The sequence below is a fragment of the Cynara cardunculus genome (genome assembly GCF_001531365.2).
Source record: "Cynara cardunculus var. scolymus isolate 2C chromosome LG 2, CcrdV1, whole genome shotgun sequence".
NCBI lineage: Eukaryota > Viridiplantae > Streptophyta > Magnoliopsida > Asterales > Asteraceae > Cynara > Cynara cardunculus.
In genome coordinates this window covers 12,257,855-12,278,664 of record NC_037529.1, presented here as the reverse complement: position 1 = coordinate 12,278,664, position 20,810 = coordinate 12,257,855, and the positions used below count along the sequence as shown (strand labels likewise).

Below are 20,810 nucleotides of genomic sequence, written 5' to 3'. Positions count from 1 at the left end.
TTTTCTTTTATTTATTTGGACAATTTGTGTGTTTACTATTGCAATGAAAGTACTAGTGTTTGATTCCTATATGAGATGTGATTCCTATATTCCTGTTAAGCCAACGGTTTAGCTCCAGCTGGTAGATGACATGTTTGGAAACCTATCATGTTCTTGTTGTATGATTAAATTGGTTATACAATTATTCCTATGTATTAGTGCTGAATTGCGATATATGTATACACAYTGTTGTCCTAAACGCTCTCGATACACAGCAAATCCTCTTTTGTTATTTAAACCTACGAGCTCACCAACATTATGTTGACATTTTCGAGTATTCATTTTCAGGTAATACTCATCAAAATGGCTAAGAGTGCTAGGGTTGCTTGTGGACCTTGGAGAGACCTAAGAGATTCCCCGCGTGGTTTTTTTTTGCTTGTGGCCAAGTATTTTTGTTTGAAATTTTGTTGACTATGTGATGCCATGGAATTGTCTAACCACGGTACAAGTCTCCACTTGTGACGAGGAAGAGACGTCATGACACTTGGATTAGTATTCATTTAGTGAGTTCTCTATTATCATATCATTGTGTTATGACAATCCTCTCCGTTACACTTCGCGTTTCCGCCTAGGCGGGGTGTGACAGATCTCCACCCTTGGATGCACATTAGGATGAGATGCACCGATTGCACAGGATCAATCCCCGTATCAAGCGTGATTTATGGATGGGTTTGAGATTAAAAGTAATCAAGGGTCTAGATCCCTTCTTACGCTTCTCACCTTAACTCTCTTCACACTATCCTTCACCTCATGTTACATATCCTATGATTCAATAGGATTAGCCCAAAACTATTTGTTTGAAAGTAACTATCTATTACAAAAAAATGGAATAGATTACAATGCAATCAATTTAGATTTAACCCTCAACATTCAATATCGAAGGGAAATGTAAGACTCTTATCACAATTTTGTTCTCTTGATATGTTTTTTGGTGAGTAACTCATCAGATTTATTGCACATCTAGCTTAATAATCACGAAACCCGTAGTAATCCCTCTGTCATTACCATACATGGAAACAGGGTGATGTTCAGAAAGGATTACTAAGTTGGAAGGGAACAAGAGATATCAAGTGCATAAGCGCTTCAAAGAGCGTAACTAAAAAGTATGAATTTCCAAAATATTGAAGTAGACTTCGATAATCTGAAGGGAGTGCTTAACACACAGGGGGAGAGAGAGAGAGATAGATAAGTGCACTCAATGCAGCTTAAACCTTAATGGCTTAATCCCCTGATTAGATGAAGGAACAAATGAGGCATTTTGCTGTAAATGGAAAAAAAATGATTTCATAGAACTCCAAATATGATGAATAAGAACAGATGAAAATTCCGATAGATTATGTCATTTATATTTTGCAATTCTTTTGAATCATACAATTCGATTCCCCATCCTATTCGCAGGTGTTAGATTGACATTAGATGGTTTAGCTATAGTGAATATAATTCAATAAGAAATGTGAATTGATTACAATAGCTTATTATTTGACTCTTAAGATTTGCTCCAGTTGGAGAAAGCAGTCAAAGTCCTAATAGTTAATAATTGAAGGATATGATATTCGTGTCAATGTCAGTTGTGACAAATAAAACCTTATGAGCGTCTTTTTATGCAAAAAACAGATAATAAGAAATCTCATAGCTAATTATAATTGGGGTGTGAACTAATCATATTAACCTGAAGAGAACAGAAGTCTTGGTTTTTATATATTATGTACAGATGACTTGCATCTTTCCAAACAACAGCAGAGACAGAAGGCTAACTTTTCAATTACGAGAATTTGGCCTAAACAATTTTATTAAGGGGGGAAACGTAGTTTTGGATGAAGGATGTAGTTTCTCTTCTCTATTAGCTATTTTGGCATCATGTAAAGGTAGACAAAGACGAAGATAAAAAACAATCTTACCAAGGCATGTGCTGTAGGAAGCAATACAGGAGAACATAACGGCATTGGCCGAAATCGCTCCTTCACAGATCCAGGCTGCGCTCCATAACCAACTTTTTTGTCACTGAATGAAGAGATTGAAAATGTTACAGGGCATATGTAAGGCGTGAAACACAACAGTGGCCCAAATGTATTACCTTGTAAAGACCAGTTAATTACACCTCCATTACAAGATGGACTATTTATTTATATACAATACATAATCACTTACTGAAGGTTAGATTGGGTCATAAATATATGTTCAGAACACAATGAACATCCATTAATAGTTTTCAAAAAGTCGAACCAAATTAAGGGATCTCTAAACCACATAGACATGTTTAAATAATTGCAAGCCCACAAACTTTTCTTGCACATTCATGCTGAATGAGAAAAAGGAAAGTGGAATCATCCTCTTGAACAAGTTATTTGAAGTTCTGTGTGGAGTTGAAGAATAGAGCCTGCTGAACTTGAGCTGCAAAAATACGCCACAACCTGGCACAATAGCCTTTAACCACTTCACACGAATCACTAGAACTTAACTGAAATGCTATCATTAATGATTAAAGTCACTCGTGTCCAGGCCAAAAAATACACTGAAAAGCTCTAAATGAGTTTTATTTCATGACATTTTAGAAACAAGACCCATAAACCCTATAATCACCCCAATTCCTTGTAGTTCCTATCAGCACAAGTTTCTTTAAAGCCATTGAAACAGAACCATAAAAATAGAGCGTTCTGACAGGAAAACAAAGCAAGTTGTTCAGCGAGCTTGGTTAGATGTGATGCATACATGTTAACCTGAATAAGGCGAAAGCTACTATCAGCTCCAGCGATACACAATACCAATGGATCATTCTTATCGGTTCGGACAGGTAACCAATCAAGTTCCAGCACAAGGGTTCCTGGAAACTGAGTCAGTAATAGGGAATTGGCTAATGGGTCCTGTGAATCCTGAAAAAAAAACGATTGAAGTTATATCCCTTTGCTTTTCTTTTGGGGGTATGCAAAATGAGAATAGGATGACAGAAACGTCCACGTATGAAGTAAAACATAACATACATGAGTATGAAACTTGTATATAAGTGGAAAAATACTATTGTGGACCAAGACCCAGGAAGCGTTTCATAGTCGGTGCAAATGTCCCAAAATGGAAATTTTCTAGGTAGCAGTTACTGCAATCTCAAGAGAAAGATCGCCTTTGATTTCTAATTTTGAAAGCTTAATGCAGCCTCGTAGACTGTCTGATATGTACCTACATTCGACTTTGCACTTCCTGTTACTGGCTTGACTTCATGTAAATATGTTGCAACATAGCTGACAAACACCAAGTAAGAAAAGAAGCAACTCATGCTACTTTTCCCACTTACAAGATCAAACACAGAAAACGTATTGTCATTAAACAATACAGCAATACGTCCAAGGCTACGATCTCCAGGAACAACAGGGGAGAACTTGATTCTTCTAATGCCTTCCCTGTGAGTGTTGAAAGAGGAAGATTGCCCAGTTGTCACATCCCACCACCGAATGTTCCCTAACCTATCACCCATGACCTGACATATAAATCAGTGAGCAGGAGAATATTTTAAGATGCAGAGCCCATTTCAACTACTGTATATGATGAATGTACATAAAAAAAAAAGAAGCTAACCACATGTGGCAGACGATAAGCCATAGCTGTAACCAGTCCTTCAGAAGAAACAAATGATGAATCAGGCCACTTTGGTCTGCACAAGTCAACCAGAAATACTTCTCATGCACTTTTAAAATATAAGTTCCTGACACGTAACACAGGATATAACGACAGAGACTTCCCATATTTTGTGAAACCCAATAAAGAAACAGAAGAAAGAAAAAGAACGAAGCTAGAAAACTACAAAATATCAATCTTGTATCAGTCAATCAAGTGATGAAGTTGCTATCCACAGAAGGAGAAGGAAATAAAATCCAAGTGTGCAAAAAACTTCAAATATAGCCTGATTTTCCAAGGAAAGGGCCTTTTTCTGAGTCAAGTTGCTTGACTGGTATCAAGTAGAGCTGTACAATTAATTATTGTCATGGGAGTCTTATGATAATGTGGTAGTTTTTGACATGGCTGTGAAATAAACCAATGTCTACCGTATGCCTACACCTGAACAGTTTTAGTTTGTACATAAGACAGTGAATCTTGTTTGTGCATTTAGTTATGAAACTGGAAAATGCTAATATAAGTCCTACAACAAGTAGCTTTCGCATAATGATGTAAAATCTACCCTCTCTTGCATTTGAGATTTGGAAACTCTTATATGTTAAGAAATAAGGAACATACTCATCTTTCTCTCTTTTTTTGTTCCTTATCCTTTACTATTGTTGGATATATTGAAATTGTATGTGCAAGTACTCAAATAAGGTGATGTATTTCTCATTAAACTAGTAGGGAACTCTACACAATATATACAACCAAACAACCTAATAAAGGAAAGCATACCAAGAAAGCAAAGCCCTAATTTACTATATCTAACACTCCTCAAATTGGAGCGAAGATGTTAATCATGCGCAACTCCTCATAATGGCTTCGTGAGGATGTAGAAGCTGGTACTCGATCCAGATATATACTGGTTGGATCGATGGAGGGTTTTCCTGGGTTCCCACCACAGGTCCTTGAATAGATGACAATCAACCTCAATATTGCACTCGATCAGTGAGCTATTATACGCTCTTTCGAGGGTGGCTGCTTCTAGGTTGGTCTTCTCATGGAATACTTGATTCTTGGCAATATGAATAGCTGTCTGGTTATCACAATACAGTCTCATCAAGTCGTCTATGATTACTCCAAGCTCTCCTAGAAGACTCTTTACCCACGTCATTTCGCATGGCACATCTGCCATGGCTTTGTACTCTGACTTGACACTTGATACCATGTAACTACTCAAATAAGGTGATGTCTCTCTCATTAAACTAGTAGGGAACTCTACACAGTATGTATACAAGCAAAGAACCTAATTAAGAAAAGCATACTAAGAAAGCAAAACGCTAATTTACTATATCTAACAATAGGTATATGTGGAAAATTTGTTTCATTGTTATCTCTAAGATAGGTTTACACTTTCTTTGAGAGTTTGTTAGTAGGATAATGCTGTTTTCATTTACCTAGAATAAAGGGCTGGTAGTTTCAGTCCTATAGCTATAAATATTGTTCTTCTATGTAATTTGAGATATAATAAAAAAGAGAAATCATTTCTTTCTCTTATTCATAATTTCTGCATGGTATTAGATCCATCTCTCCACCCTCAAACCATCTACAATTGATGACTAAATACATTAAGGAACCATGGGAGTGAAACCGATAATGATAATGACACTTCCGGTACAACCCAGAAACAATCTCTTATGTCCAACACAACACTGTGATAACCAGGTTCCGGTTATACGTTTGAGGTAATTATTTGATTATGTGGTTACATGAGTATGTGATTAATTGTTATAATTGATCCATGATGTGGGTATATGCATATATATGTGAAATTGTTATACACTACTGGAAAACGTAAATGGAAACACACAACGTTGAACTATACGAAACTGTAATTCGATAATGGAAACACACAAAGATGAAATTGCCGGTAAATTGCTTGCGATAACAAGAATTGTACAACTCCCAGACTTTCGAGAGGTCTGGGATTCTCTCCCTGACCTTACGCTCTAAACAACACTGTCCAGAGAATGAAAACAGAATACCGACTTCCCTAACAGCACCCCATTTAAGCAAAACAAAAATTACCAATCTACCCCTCCTTTATTCATGTTTACAGTAAGACTCGACATAAACAATTAGACTCAATTAGTTTCTTCTTCTATAAGTAAACCTCAAAGGAGGTTTATCAATACTCCCCCCCAAAAATTTCACCTTGTCCTCGAGGTGACAACTAGGAAACTGCTGCAGAAGTGCCTCTAGATTCTCCCAAGAAGCTTCCAAATCACACATTCCTTCCCATTTTACCAAAACTTCAAATTGACCCACATCACCATTCGGTAATGGTCTCATATCCAAGATGTCTTCGGGGACGGCTTGTAGCACCAAATCTTCAGAAATCTGAGTTGGAAAATCGTGAGTCGAAATACAACTTCCCACAGCCTTCTTTAATTGAGAAACGTGAAAAAACGGATGAATCTTTGCTGAACTCGGTAAATCCAAACTATATGCCACACTCCCAATCTGCTCCAGCACTTTATACGGGCCATAAAAACGAGCTAGAAGTTTAGGACTATTCCCAAGTACCAGCGACTTCCGTCTGTAAGGTCGCAACTTCAAGAAAACCCAATCTCCTACCAAAAACACCACTTCTTTTCGCTTCAAATCAGCATACTGTTTCATACGAAATTGAGCTTTAAGCAAGTGCAATTTCTCTTCATCAAGCATTTCCTCCCTATCAGTCAACTCTTGATCTACCGATTGCACCCTCGATGAAGTTGCTTTATAACGGAGTAGAGGAGGACGATCTCTACCATACAATACCTTAAAAGGAGACTCTTTAAGGGCTGTATGATAGGCTGTATTATACGAGAGTTCAGCCCATGGAAGCCATTTGTACCATTGTTTAGGTGTAGATGACACCCAACATCTCAAATATTGCTCCAAGCAACGGTTTACTACCTCGGTCTGTCCGTCGGACTGCGGATGGTACGCTGAACTGAACTTCAATTTTGTTCCTTGCAAACGAAACAACTCCTTCTAAAAATGGCTAAGGAACACCTTGTCTCGATCAGAAATCACCAACTGAGGAACCCTGTGTAACTCTACTACATCTTTTACGAAAGCTTCGGCTACCGTTTGTGCATTAAAGGGGTGTTTTACCCAACAAAATGGGCATACTTGCTACGCCTGTCCACAACTACCATGATCGAGCTCATACCGTTTGACCGAGGTAGACCTTCAATGAAATCCATGGAAATCTCGTCCCATACTTTCTCAGGCAAAGATAATGGTTGCAAAAGACCAGTCGGGCTGCCACTAAGACTTTTATTCCTCTAACACACCTCACATTTTTTAACCATTTCAACTATATCTTTCTTCATTCCCATCCAAAAGACTTCCGATGAGATACGTTGATACGTCCGATCTTCTCCTGTATGACCGCCAATTGGAGATCCATGAAATTCATCAAAAATTAACGAAATCATTTTGGAAAAGCGAGGAATAACAAGACGACCTTTATATAATAACTCTTGTTGAATCTCGAACCCTTTATGCTCGGCTTTCCCAGTCATTAAGTCGTCCTTGATACGGTTCAAGAAACTATCACCAACAATTTCTTGTTTCAGGTCGTCCCAATTTCTCCACTGAAAATTCGCCATATTGGCAAAATTCTACCGATTCGATCTTACGAGAAAGCGCGTCCTCAGCTTGATTGGAACTACCCGGTTTGTAGACAATTGAAAAGTCGTATCCCAGTAGTTTACTGACCCACTTTTGGTACTCTAGTTCCACCACCCGTTGCTCCAACAGAAAACGAAGACTTTGTTGATCGGTACGTATTAAAAACTTTTTTCCCAACAAATACGGTCTCCATTTTTTTATAGCCAACACAATAGCCATCAATTCTTTTTCATAAACCGACTTCTGCTTCGCCCTTAATCCCAAAGCTTGACTAAAATATGCGATCAGCTGTTCATCTTGCATAAGAACCGCTCCCAGACCATAACCCGAAGCATCTGTCTCCACCACGAAATCTTTAGAAAAATCAGGAAGGCGTAACACCGGAGTTGAAGATAGCATTTTCTTCAATTCATCAAACGCTCGTTGAGCTTCCGTAGTCCACTGAAATTGGTTCTTTTTCAGGAGGTCGGTGAGTGGTTTGGCTAGAATACCATACCCCTTAATGAACTTTCTATAATACCCGGACAACCCCAAAAATCCTCTCAATTCGGTTACCAACTTCGGTTCCACCCAATCCAAAACTGCAGCAATTTTCGACGGGTCAACTTCTACTCCTTTTGCTGAAATTATATGACCCAAATACCCCAAACAATCTCGACCGAACTCGCACTTCTTTTTATTAGCAAACAACTGGTGTTGACAAAGAACCTCTAACACTTTTCGTAAATGCACCTGATGTTCTTCAAGAGTTTTACTGTAGACCAAAATATCATCAAAAAATACCAACACAAACTTCTGCAAATATTTCTTGAAGACCTCGTTCATTAATCCTTGAAATGTCGCCGGAGCATTAACCAATCCAAAGGGCATTACCAAGAACTCGTAATGTCCTTGATGGGTTCATAAAGCTGTTTTATACACGTCATCCTCTTTCATTCGAATTTGATGGTAACCCGATTTTAAATCGAGTTCAGAAAATACGACTGCCTCGTACAATTAGTCCAACAACTTTTCAATCACCGGAATTGGAAACTTATCAACAATTATCACCTTGTTCAAAGCTCGATAATCGATACAAAATCGCCAACTTCCGGTTTTTTCCTTAACCAACAATACTGGACTGGAAAAAGGACTCATACTCGGTTGAATAACTCCTGCCTCGAGCATCTCTTTCACTAACTTCTTGATTTCATCTTTCTGGTAATGAGGATAACGGTATGGCCGAACATTGATCGTTTATGTCCCTTCTTTTAACACAATACTATGCTCCCTACCTCTTTCCGGTGGTAAACCCTGTGGCATGTTAAAAACTGACTCGAATTCTCTTAGTAATGGATCCAAAACAACATTTGATTCTGCCATTTCCTCCGAAAACACCGAACACGTACCCAATTCCACCAGCACGCCTTGCCCTTCATAGTTGATCACCTTTCCGATAGCTTTCAACGAAACCATCAAACGTCCCAGAGATGGATCACCCCTTAACGTGACGGATTTTCCCCCGCAAGTGAATTTCATTACTTGTAACTTCCAGTTAACATACGTTGCTCCCAAAGACTCCAACCATTGCATTCCTAAGATCATATCACTATTACCCAAACCCAAAGGAAGAAAATCTTCCCTTATTTCAACTTCCGGTAAAAATAGTGTTATCCCCTTGCAAATACCATTTCCCTTCTCCATGTTCCTAGAACCCAAAGTAATAGTATATTCACCTGTAACTTCCACTTCTAAATTCTGTCTTTTAACTAAATCGTAGGATATGAAATTATGTGTTGCACCACTATCAATTAGTATACAACTTTTCGTCCTCCAATTCTTCCTTCCATCTTCATAGTTTTAGGATTAGTCAGACCCACAACAGAATTTAAATGTACCTCCACTTTATCAGTCACTTCAGCTGCATTAAAGACTTTTTCCTCCGTCTCCGGTTCGGTAACATCGAATGAATCCTCTTGAACTAACACATTCATCTCCTTTTTACACTTATGGCCAGGTGCGTATTTTTCATCACAATGGTAACACAAACCCAACGATCTTCTTTGCTGCACCTCTTGATCAGACAAAAACCGGAAACCGGGAACCGATTTTATTTGTAAACGTCGGTGAATTAACAGCACTACCGACGCTATTAGAGGAATGATTAGAAAAATTGCTTTTCAAATCCGAATTAGAATGGAAAAACGAACCTGTCTTTTTGCTATGTCCCATATTCTTCTTTTTCGCCAATACCTTATTTTTCAATTCGATCTTCATGGCTACCTCCATTGCTTCGCTGAGTGTCAACGGATCCATGAGTCTTAATTCCACTTTAATAGATTCCTCCAATCCATTAATGAATTGACTTAAGAAAATCTGTTCTGGAATCCCGTCCAACAGCGCCGCGAACTCAACAAATTTCCTTCTGTATTCTTCGATCGATCCTTCTTGCCTTACCGACAGAAACTGTTCACACAAAGAACCTGCTGTCAATGACCTAAATTGCCTTAACAACAAATGTTTCAGATCCTCCCACCTGGTAATAAGGGTGTCGCTTATGTTCCCATTGAAACCACTTCAATGCATCTCCTTCAAATGAAATAAACGACACATCAATCTTCTCTTGACTCAACTGGTTCAACATGAAGTATCGTTCAGCTCTCAAAATCCAACCATCTGGATCCTTGCCATCAAAAACATGAATCTCTAATTTGCGTCCTTTCGTAGCTAAAAATCGATTACTGTTGTTACAACTTCTGTCCACTCGACCAATTCAGGCGGCGGCTTCCTCAGCCGTTGAATTTGTGGTATTCGACCTACTCACAAATTCATTTCTTAATTCTTCAATTTGTTGTGCGATTCTCTCTAAACTTCTTTCAATCGATCCCACGCTACTCTCCAAGTCTTCAATTCGGTTATTCACGCTTCGCGTCGTCACATTCGCCATGACTGATCGGAACGAGCTCTGATACCAATTTGTTATACACTTCTGGAAAACGTAATTGGAAACACACAGCGTTGAACTATACGAAACTGTAATTCGATAATGGAAACACACAGATGAAATTGCCGGTAGATTGCTTGCGATAACAAGAATTGTACAACTCCCAGACTTTCGAGAGGTCTGGGATTCTCTCCCTAAGCTTACGCTCCAAACAGCACTCTCCAGAGAAAGAAAACAGAATACCGACTTCCTCTAACAACACCCTATTTAAGAAAAAAAAAATTATCAATCTACCCCTCCCTTATTCATGTTTACAGTAAGACTCGACAGAAACAATTAGACTCAATTAGTTTCTTCTTCTATAAGTAAACCTCAAAGGAGGTTTATCAGAAATGTGCACCATATTTATGCATGCATGGGTTGTATATGTATATATGTGAATATGCATGCATGTATGGGTATGTATGCATGATTAAGTGATTTCAATTTATGTTATATGGGTGAAGGGGTGGAGGGAATTTAAATTATAAACCTCCATCGCCCCTGATTTGGAAAGTATTTACAGAGGAAATTTTTGAAAGGGCAAGGAGTTTGCCATTTTTAGAAAGAAACCGGGAAAGAGAGGGAGAGAGATTTTGTGTGTTGGGGGAAAAAGGAAGCTGTGATTTCAATTGTTGAAGCTGCTTTCTATGTGAATTTTCATCTTCAAATCCTGCTTATAAGGTGAGTTTTTGCAAACAATCTTTGAATTTGATTATACTGGTTTTTCATGGTTTTGATCTGCTGGTGTACGTATGTTGTATATATATTCTTGTTTAAATGCATGGTCCGATAAGGGCTTGTTACCGGACACAGTGTTGTCCGATGAAGGTCCCTTATCGGTCATGCCTTGACCGGTGAGGGAGTTGGGTAATTTATGTATCGTCTGGTGAGGACTTTACCGGATGAAGTGTTGTCTAGTGAAGACCTTTATCGGACAGGGTGTTGTCCAATTTGGGCATCTTATGGCCCAAGTGTTGAATGGGTCAAGTGTTTGGGTTGTTGAGTATTGACCGGATTAGGGTGTTAATCGCCCAATGCCTTGTCCGGTGAGAATGCTCATCGGACAAAACATTGTCCGGTATTGTTATTTATATTACAAGGTGTTGACCGGTGAGGTTGTTACCAGACACAGTGTTCACAGGTGAGGATGTTACCGGACATAGTGTTGGCAGTGAGGTTGTTAACGGACATATTGTTGAACCAGTGAGTATGTTCTTATTTTTCAAGTGTTGTCTGGATTATGTGTGTGTGTTGGCCGATAAGAGCAGTCATCGCCCAAGGCCTGTCCGATGAGAGTAGTCATCGGCTGAGATGTTGTTTGGTAAAGGGGATCCGACCAAGTGGTGTCCGATAAGGACAGAAGTTGTTTATTTTTGTATCTTTCAAATATGGTTTATAAATTGAGAAAGGTACTGTGGTTTCTTTCAAAACTGTTGAATTGAATAACCGTTTTTGAAAGAATGTTGAGATGATATTTGAAAGTGGGTTTAAGAACTATAAGAGTTTTTGAGATAAAGTTTTTGATATGAAACTGTTTTGAGGCCATTATTGGCTAAAACTATAGATTTATCTGTAGAATTAATGAGGAAATAAGAGTGGCATATCAAGGAGAGGTGTACCATGGGATAAGGGTGACATATCAAGGAGAGGCGTACCTTGGATAAGCATTTGTGAGATCTGGTTATATTATAGCTCTTGTTGTCATATCCATGAGATGCAATAATTCTGAGTCAACATTTCTTTATGACATGAAGACTTGGAAAAATTGCTCTTATTAAAATGATAACAACGATGTTATTGAGAAGGGAAGAATGGCTTATAGCCGGAGGCATTAATTGCCTGTGTTTCAAATGATTTTGAGTTATCAAATATCATATTTTGGTTATTTAAAAGAGTAGAGATTTGAAATAAAACCTAGAGGGACTTTGGTTATTATTCAATTTAGTTTTCGTTTGAGTTTAAAACTGTTCTTATCTTAAAAGCTTTTGATAATAACCAAGAACTCTGGTGATTGGTATTTCTTGGTATGATTTGAAGGTTGAGACTATAAGCTCTAGTCTGATGAGACTTGAGAGCTTTGAGAATTGTGTTCCAGATGTTTGTGAGAACTTGAGTGGTTATATATATATTTTGTGGTAAGATACTTTTATAACTTGCAGTTGTATTACTGAAGTTATATTTCATTAAAGTGGTTGGATGTCCATATATGGGTTTTATAACAGGTTTTGGTGATCTTCACCATGTAATTGCAAAGAAGGGATTTCTCACTAGACCTCATGGTCTAACCCTCATTTTGTGTTTTTAAAAATTATGCATTGGAGGTGCGGCTGGGTCCAGGGATAAGGGGGAAGGGGAAATGTAATTATTTTGCTTATGTGCTTAACTGCTATTTGAAGAGCTGCCTGTTATTTGATGGCTTTTGGAAGTACATGTTGTTTAAACATGTGATGTACAAGAAGATTATTTTGGAATTTTTAAGTTGTAAATTCTGTATTATGATTTCTTGTACTGTTGGGACCAAAGTGGTGTAATTGTATTTCTTATTATATGAAGTACATGTTTATATGCAAAGGTGGAAAGTGGGGTGTTACAAACACCCATTCTCTCCGAAGGTGGGATCATCCTAATCACCAATCACAAACTCACCGGCCCCAATTTCAACCGATGGTCGCACTCTATGATGATCTTCATAAGTGGTAAAGGGAAAGAAGACTATCTAACAAGAGAAGCACTGACGACAGAAGATAGTAAGAATTATCAGACATGGAAGATAGAAGACAACAAGGTTGTCATAGCTATTGAACTCAATGATGAATGAAACTGGTGAGAATTTCATGCATTACAAGACAGCCAAGGAGATATGGGAGGCAGCCAGAGACACATACTCCAACAAAGATAGTGCCTCAACAATCTTTGAAATCAATGGGGTATTACATGATCTTCGTCAAAATGAATGGAGCGTCATAGAATATTTCAACCTATTGACCCGCTACCAGCAACAATTAACGTCCTCGATGATGTATCTTGGAGTTGTGCAGGTGACTAAAAACAGTACAAATAGATCCAAGAAAATGAACAAATATACGAGTTCTTACTTCGGTTAAACCGAAACCTCGATGAGGTTCGAGGAAGAATTCTGAGTTGTAAGCCATTACCAAGTGTAAGAGAAGCCTTCTCGGAGGTTCGTAGAGAATAACTCACAGGAAAGTGACGTTGGGATCTATGAACAATCAACTAACTACCGAAGGTTCTGCTCTAGCATCCAGCAAATGCATCAACGGTTCTAGACAACCACAAGGAAGCTTCCGCAACAACGATTCATCAATTAGCTATGGTTAACGATTAGGTAATCGTCCTTGGTGTGACCATTGCAAGAGCCATGGGGACACAATGAAGATTTGCTGGAAAATACATGGGAAACCTCTAGGAAGGCAACCGTCTGGATCATTGGGTCATGTTGCAACAACTTAAAGCACCCCTTTTAATCAAGAAAAAATGGAGCCTTGCAAAGGACGCTCCAAGTCACAATCCAATCAACAATTTGGGGAAATGGTACGTTGTTGCTCACTCAGAATGATCATGTGCCAAATGCCCTAAATGCAAAGTTCACAGGGGAATGGATTGTGGACTCCGGAGCTACCAACCATATGACTGGGATCATCATTTTACTCGATAAACTCTGGCCTAATCAGACGGGCAGAGTTTGGACTGCTAATGGATTACTATCAGATGTGAAGGGCATAGGTTTGGTTACTATCTCAAAGGACATTACTCTCAATTTTATTCTTTATGTCCCTAACGTTACCTATAACTTAATATCTATTATTGAACTCACGAAGGACCTCAATTGTACCACTAAGACGTCTTCTACTTTGTGCGAATTTCAGGACTCAGACTCAGGAGGATGATTGGCAGTGCTAACAAATAAAAAAAATATAATATACTCATTAGGTTTAGAGAAAATACTTGGATGCTCGAATGGAGCATGTTAAGAAGATATTGACACACACACACACACACACACACATATATATATATATATATGGAGTGAGGGAGAAGTGAATCGTCTTGAGAGGAGCACAAAACAACCATTCTTTTTGACTTTTTAGCCTTTGTGTGTGTGTATATATACATTATATATACATATATATATGTATGTCAGTATGTGTGTGTGAGTGAGGCATAAGTGAATGGCTCTGAGAGAGAGAGAGAACAAGTGCAACCCTTCTTTGTGTGTGTATATATATACATATATGTGTGTGTATGAGTGATGCAAAAGTAAATGGCTTTGAGAGTGAACAAGTGGCAATCGTTCTCTTTGACTTTTCGGTCTTTGTGTTGAATAAAAAAAGACAGCCCACATCATATATCAAATGCGTACGCCTCTCTATGCCTCACCGCCTCACAACCCGACCCACCAATTTGACTGATAGAAGCTCTGACACGCGGCGCCTCAAGCTCGGCATTTGGCCTTGAGGCATACGCCTCAACCTAGCTTTATATCCATGGTACTTACTACTAATTATCTAATTAGCCATATGCCTTCTCATGTTCTTGATAGAAAGACAGCGTACTCTATTCTAGTTCAAAAGGCACCCCTTTTCCTCTAACTCATAAAAAATATATAAATGCCTCCTATATCCGACTACTCCCCAAAACATAATGAACTTGAACCACATGCTATCAAGTGTGTTTTCCTTGGGTATTTGATGTGTCCAAAAGGGCTACCATTGTTATTGTTCAACTCTTCGTATATACTTTCCCTAAACTGATGTTACCTTCAATGAGTCGAGTCCCTTCTTGAGAAAGAAACTAGCAATCCTTCAGAGTCGCCAAATCCAAATTATGAGGAGCATGGTTTAGGCGCTTTCAAATATTCTTCAGGAGTTTTGTATTCACAGTTCCCAAAACTATTATATGTTCCCTCAACACCATCATGGTCGATGAATCATACTAGTAGTATATGCAGATACATTATTATCACCGGAGATGATAGCATCGAGATTTCAAAGTTGAAGCATATCCTAGACCCAATTTTAAGTTATGGATTTAGGACGTCTATTTTATTTCGATGGAAAAGAAGTTTATCAGTCTATGCAAAGGGGTGCTCCTATCTGAAAGGAAATATGTGTTGATATGCTTACCAAGTGTGGTCTACAAGTGTGGTCTACAAGTGTGCAAACCATTGTATAACCCAAATGCTCATTACTAGAAAACTTCTTGTAGAAAAGGGAAGTCCTATGAGAGGTCCAAAGAGACAGAGAAGATTAGGTTAAACTATTTGACAATTATATTATTCGTAGCTGTGTTTTGAGTTGGTTCATGTGCAATCCGTAGACATTCATAGGATGCAACACTCCAAGTTTTGAGGTATCTCAAGGCCACATCAAGCGTAGGGATACTCTATTCAAATCAAGAACATTGTCGAGTGGTGTATTTGTCAAAAGTGATCTAGTTTCATAGGAAAACAAGAAACACATTGTCTCTCGATTAAGTACGGAGTAAGAGTAAAGAGTTATTACAAATATGTCATATAAGATGATGTGCAAATAATGAGAGTTCTTACATAGCTTAGAGTGCTTACTTTAATGTGATACCAATCAACTATTCACATAGCCAAGAAACAAGTAATCCATGAGAAAGATCAGGCACGTTGAAGTTGTTGTCACTTGACATAGACTATGTTGCGGGACATGGACATACTCTCCATCGATCCAACCTATTCACATTGGGATCAGGTACCAACTTGTAGACATTCTCACAAAGCCATTGTGTAAAACACATAATTTTATTTGTAAAAAGTTGCGTATGATTAACATCTTTGCTCCAACTTGAGGAGTTAGATATATTGTAATTATAGGTAGTTACTTAGAGTTATTTAAGTTCAATTAGTTTCCTTGTCTAGGTTGATTTACTTTCCTTGTTTAGGCCAACATTTAGTATGTATTGAGGTGATTACATTACAATGAAAATACACAAAAAAACGTCCTCGGATACAATTACACATTGTATTAAATAACTAACATATTTATAAAATCAATTGGTGAAAGCAAGATCATGTGTCAAGGAGTAGTAGCAAATATCTTCCGGTATTGATATAATTGAAACAAAAGCGAATGTGAAACCCACTATCCATAACCAAATAAATGTAGACCTAAGTTTGATGATAACTTTCAACATATCTATTGTTACCGACATCAAACAACTACATACAACAAGTCGCACAAAATGAATATGCTCATCCTTAAAACCAATGTACCTGAAATCTCGGATCCTTCGTCCATGAACCTCAAACACCCCAAGTGCACCATTTACTAGAGCAAATGAAAAACTCTCTGTAAAGTCTTCTTGAGCTCCATCTACAAGTTAATTTTGAGCATGAAATCTTATGGCATCTAAGAAAACAAGGGATAGAGTGCCAAGAGATTACAAGTATAAATCAAGTATGTGAAATCAAGTAGAAAAAGAAACTCACTAGAGTCTGTAGGCGACACATCAGATGCCACAGAAGTGTTATCTTGGGAATTAACTGTAGATGGCTTAGATGTTGCACTATGAATCGGCCGTGGAACAGTAGGAAGAGTCCACTCCAAAACTGTGAACGGAAGAGCTAAAGACCTAAGCTGCAAAAAGGAAATAATACAATAGATGTACTAGAGTTGCTAAGCCAATACACAAGTGATACACAAGATTGTAAGGGTAGAACCACATTCGAAAGCAATTAATTCATAAAGAGCTTGCATAAGAAAGGACTTTTCGACTCCTATGCATGAACATATATATGTTATAGGTGTGTGTATGCATATATAGGGTCATGTTCAAACAAGAAGGCGGTCAAATTGGGAGAAGGCGAGAAGTTTCAAGATCATATATGATTACACATGATACACACACTTAATCATATATGGGTTAAATACATGTTGTGTTGACCGACACATAGTAGGCGACCTTCCCCAGCGACCTTTGGTCACGTTCACCAAGTAACCTATGTCCCTTTGGGATGTGTTTAATTGTATATAATTCAGCGTTTGTATCACGTGTAATCATATATGATCTTGGAACTTCTCACCTTCTCGCAAATTGATCAACTTCTCTTTTGATCCTCCCCCTATCTCTCTCTCTCTCTCTATATATATATATAATTAGAGAAAAGTTTAAATGAGTACCATGAATAGGAGTTGGCAACCAACTATATCATGTATTATTCATGATGAATAACCCTCGTATATCCTGAGTTTCATGCTTTTTCATTATTTAGGTCTTTTAGGTTGTATATGAAAGAATTTATTATTAATGAGATAGCATAACGAATTTTCTCAGAAACTTTATGGTGTGCTGAAGGCTTTTATTACTGAAACTATTCTATTTATTTTGTAGTTCTTTCATCAGCTCTGTCTAAGAAAAACTATCCATGCCTTCATCAACTCCGCTAATGTTATTGGACAACTAAAGTTGTCCTTGAAGCACAATCCGAATGAGGATGTAGCATACTAATTCCATAAGGAGGGGAAAAATATCAGAAGTTTATTTACTATACTTGGCGAACCAAGTGGCTCAAGCTTCATAGCAAATGCACATATTTATTCAGCTCAAGCGTTACCTGTCTCAATAAGCAACTATGTGTGCGTTATAGATTCAGGAGTCATGGACCACATGACCAACTCACCATCTCACATACACACCATGTTCGGAAAACTGAAAGATTGGGATAGCTGATGGAACACTAGCCTCCATAGCCGGAATAGAACTATCTTTGTCATTCCAGTTATCACTCCTATATGTGTTCTTCATGTGCCTAAATTATCTAAGAACTTAATGTCTTTTCCAAGATGACCAAGAATTTGAGTTGTAGGATCATTTTCTCGTGTAATACATGCACTTTTTAGGAACAACTATGCAGAGAACGATTGGGCTTGCTAAAGAGAATCATGGGCCATACTAGTTGGTTACCAGCCGTGGCAAAAATAACGAGCGAACCTATGTCCCTTGTATCATAATCATTTTCATCCAATATAGTCTAGATATGGCTTCATCACTTTCGATTAAGACATCCCTTTTTTGATACACCCAGAAACAAGTTTCCTCTTTTGTTTGAAGAAATAAATATCTTAATTTCAATGCGAATCATGTCAGTATGCTAAACATCAAAGAGTACGTTTCAACCCATAAATCATAAATCACTATTTCCTTTAACTATTGTTCATTGTGATGTTTGGGGGATATCTAGAATTGCAAGTCTAAATTGTGCATATATGTTTGTCACATCTATTGGTGATTGTATACAGCTCACTTGGTTATTCTTGATGAAAAAGAAATATAATCAAGTACAATTGTCCCACACTTTCTTAGCATAATCCAAAGCAAATCAACACCGCAATCAAAGTCATTAGATAAAACCTGGAAAAGACACTTTCTTAGCATGATCCAAAGCAATTCAACACCGCAACCAAATTCACTAGATCAAACCTGGGAAATAATACTTCAACCCAACCTGTCTCCTATCCTTCCAAACAAAGGCATCATACACCAATCCACCTAACCAAATACACCCCAACATAATAGGGTGGCAGAAAGAAAAAAGGCACCTAATTGAAACCACTCAATCCTTGTTGTTTCAAAGAAAAGTTCCTAAACACTACTAGAGGCAACCCTAACCGCTACCTATCCGATCATTAGGGTTATTTCACGTGTCTCCATTATAACACTCCTATTCGGGCTATCTCAAGTTCTTCCCATGTATTGATTTGAATCACATTGGCACCAAGAATATTTGGATGCTGATAAGCCTACTGTACGTTTTACATATAAAAGAAGATTTAAGTAGTTTAGTTGTAAAGTGGAGGGTAGTTTGGGTATTTTCTGAATAGAATAATTGAGACAGTTCCTTTATATTGGGAAGTTTGTTAGTGGAGTTGCATTCTGTTTTGTAAGTTTGAAAAGGAGCGCAAGCTCTCTAGGGAGAGAACCGGCCTCTCGAAAGCCGTGTACCCTCTGTAATCTCTTTTTCTTTACTCAATTCAATAAAGAAGCTACCGACAACAATCAATTGCATCAAATTGGTATCAGAGCGAGTTCGATCCAGCTATGGGAACGAGAAGTGCAATGGCCAGAATAGACGATTTGGAGAGCTGTGTTGGTTCGATTGAGAAGAATCAACAGATAATGGAGAAGAATTTCGAGAAGATTTTTCAGCAATTGGAGAAATTAAGCAACGAAGTATCAGCTAGGGTGATTACGTCAGGATCATCGGACGGCGAGGATGGGGAAGAAACGGAGAAATCGAAGAGGAAGAACGAGGAGAGGCAGGGATAGGGTCGACTCTTTTTCGTGAAAGGTCGAAAGCTAGAAATTCCTTCTTTCGATGGAATCGATCCTGATGGATGGATTCTTCGTGCGGAACGCTATTTCTATCTTAATCGATTGATGCAGCAGGAAAAAATTGACGCATCCTTTATATCGTTTGAAGGTACTGCTTTAAAATGGTTTCAGTAGGAGAATCGATGGCATCCGATTTCACGATGGGAGGATTTGCGTCAACTGATTCTTCGTCAATTCAAATCGGCAGCAGCTGGAACATTATGCAAACAGTTTTTGGCTTCAAACAAGAAGGTACAGTCGATGAATTTATGATGAAGTTTGTGGAATTGGCGGCACCACTGGAAGGAATCTCGGAAGAAGTATTCATGAGTCAATTCACCCACGGTTTGAAGAATTCGATCAAAGCCGAGGTACGACTTCTTAATCCAGTAACACTTGAGGAAGCGATGGAGATGGCTATGAAAGTTGAAGCTAGATACAATGTGATCGATAAGGAAAGAACGTTCTCAGTGCCAAAAAAATCATTTACGATGTTTTCGAGTAATAGGATTGTTACCGGTGGGGCTGAATCAGTAAACAAGTTCTAGTTCGATGAACAATTCGATAAACAACTAGAGACCGGAGTACAGAAGACTGTCAGATCAGGAGGTTCAACAGAAACAAGCTTTGGGCCTTTGTTATCGTTGTGATGAGAAGTATTCTCTAGGCCATAAGTGTAAAAAAAGAGTTGAATGTTTTGTTAGTACAAGAGGAGGAAACGGTGGATTCCGGTAGTGAAGTTGAGGACGGTAAAGTGCTGAATACAGCTGACGTGATTGAGGTGAGCAAAGAAGTCGAAGTTCATCTTAATTTGGTAGTAGGCCTAACGAATCCGAAGACTATGAAAATGGAAGGACGCATAGAAGGTCAAAAAGTGGTAATCCTCATCGATAGTGGAGCAACTCACAATTTCGTTTCCAAAGATATAGTAGATAAATTGAATATGAAGATTGACAAAATGAAGGAGTATTTTATAACGATGGGAATGGGGAACAAAGTGGAGTAACGGGATTTGTAAGCATGTGGTGTTGAATGTGCAAAGTTTGGAGGTGGTAGAAGACTTTCTGCCAATCCAATTGGGAAACAGTGATGTGATCTTGGGGATTCAATGGCTGGAAACTTTAGGAGCAACGTACACCAATTGGAAACAGCAAGTTATGAAGTTCACAATCGGAGG

At 38.3% G+C, this 20,810-nt stretch overlaps 1 protein-coding gene across 1 annotated transcript in view; it reads right to left on the bottom strand.

Moving 5' to 3' along the window:
- Positions 1-20,810, bottom strand: part of LOC112507688 (WD repeat-containing protein 11-like) — a 53,202-nt gene that overhangs the window by 14,709 nt on the left and 17,683 nt on the right. The window contains exons 7-13 of the mRNA XM_025112351.1: positions 16,752-16,899; positions 16,536-16,635; positions 3,607-3,682; positions 3,326-3,508; positions 2,749-2,909; positions 2,184-2,186; positions 1,938-2,040 (exon numbers count right to left, since the gene is read on the bottom strand). Coding sequence (XP_024968119.1) covers positions 1,938-2,040; positions 2,184-2,186; positions 2,749-2,909; positions 3,326-3,508; positions 3,607-3,682; positions 16,536-16,635; positions 16,752-16,899 — 774 coding nt within the window. The remainder of the gene's footprint in view (positions 1-1,937; positions 2,041-2,183; positions 2,187-2,748; positions 2,910-3,325; positions 3,509-3,606; positions 3,683-16,535; positions 16,636-16,751; positions 16,900-20,810) is intronic.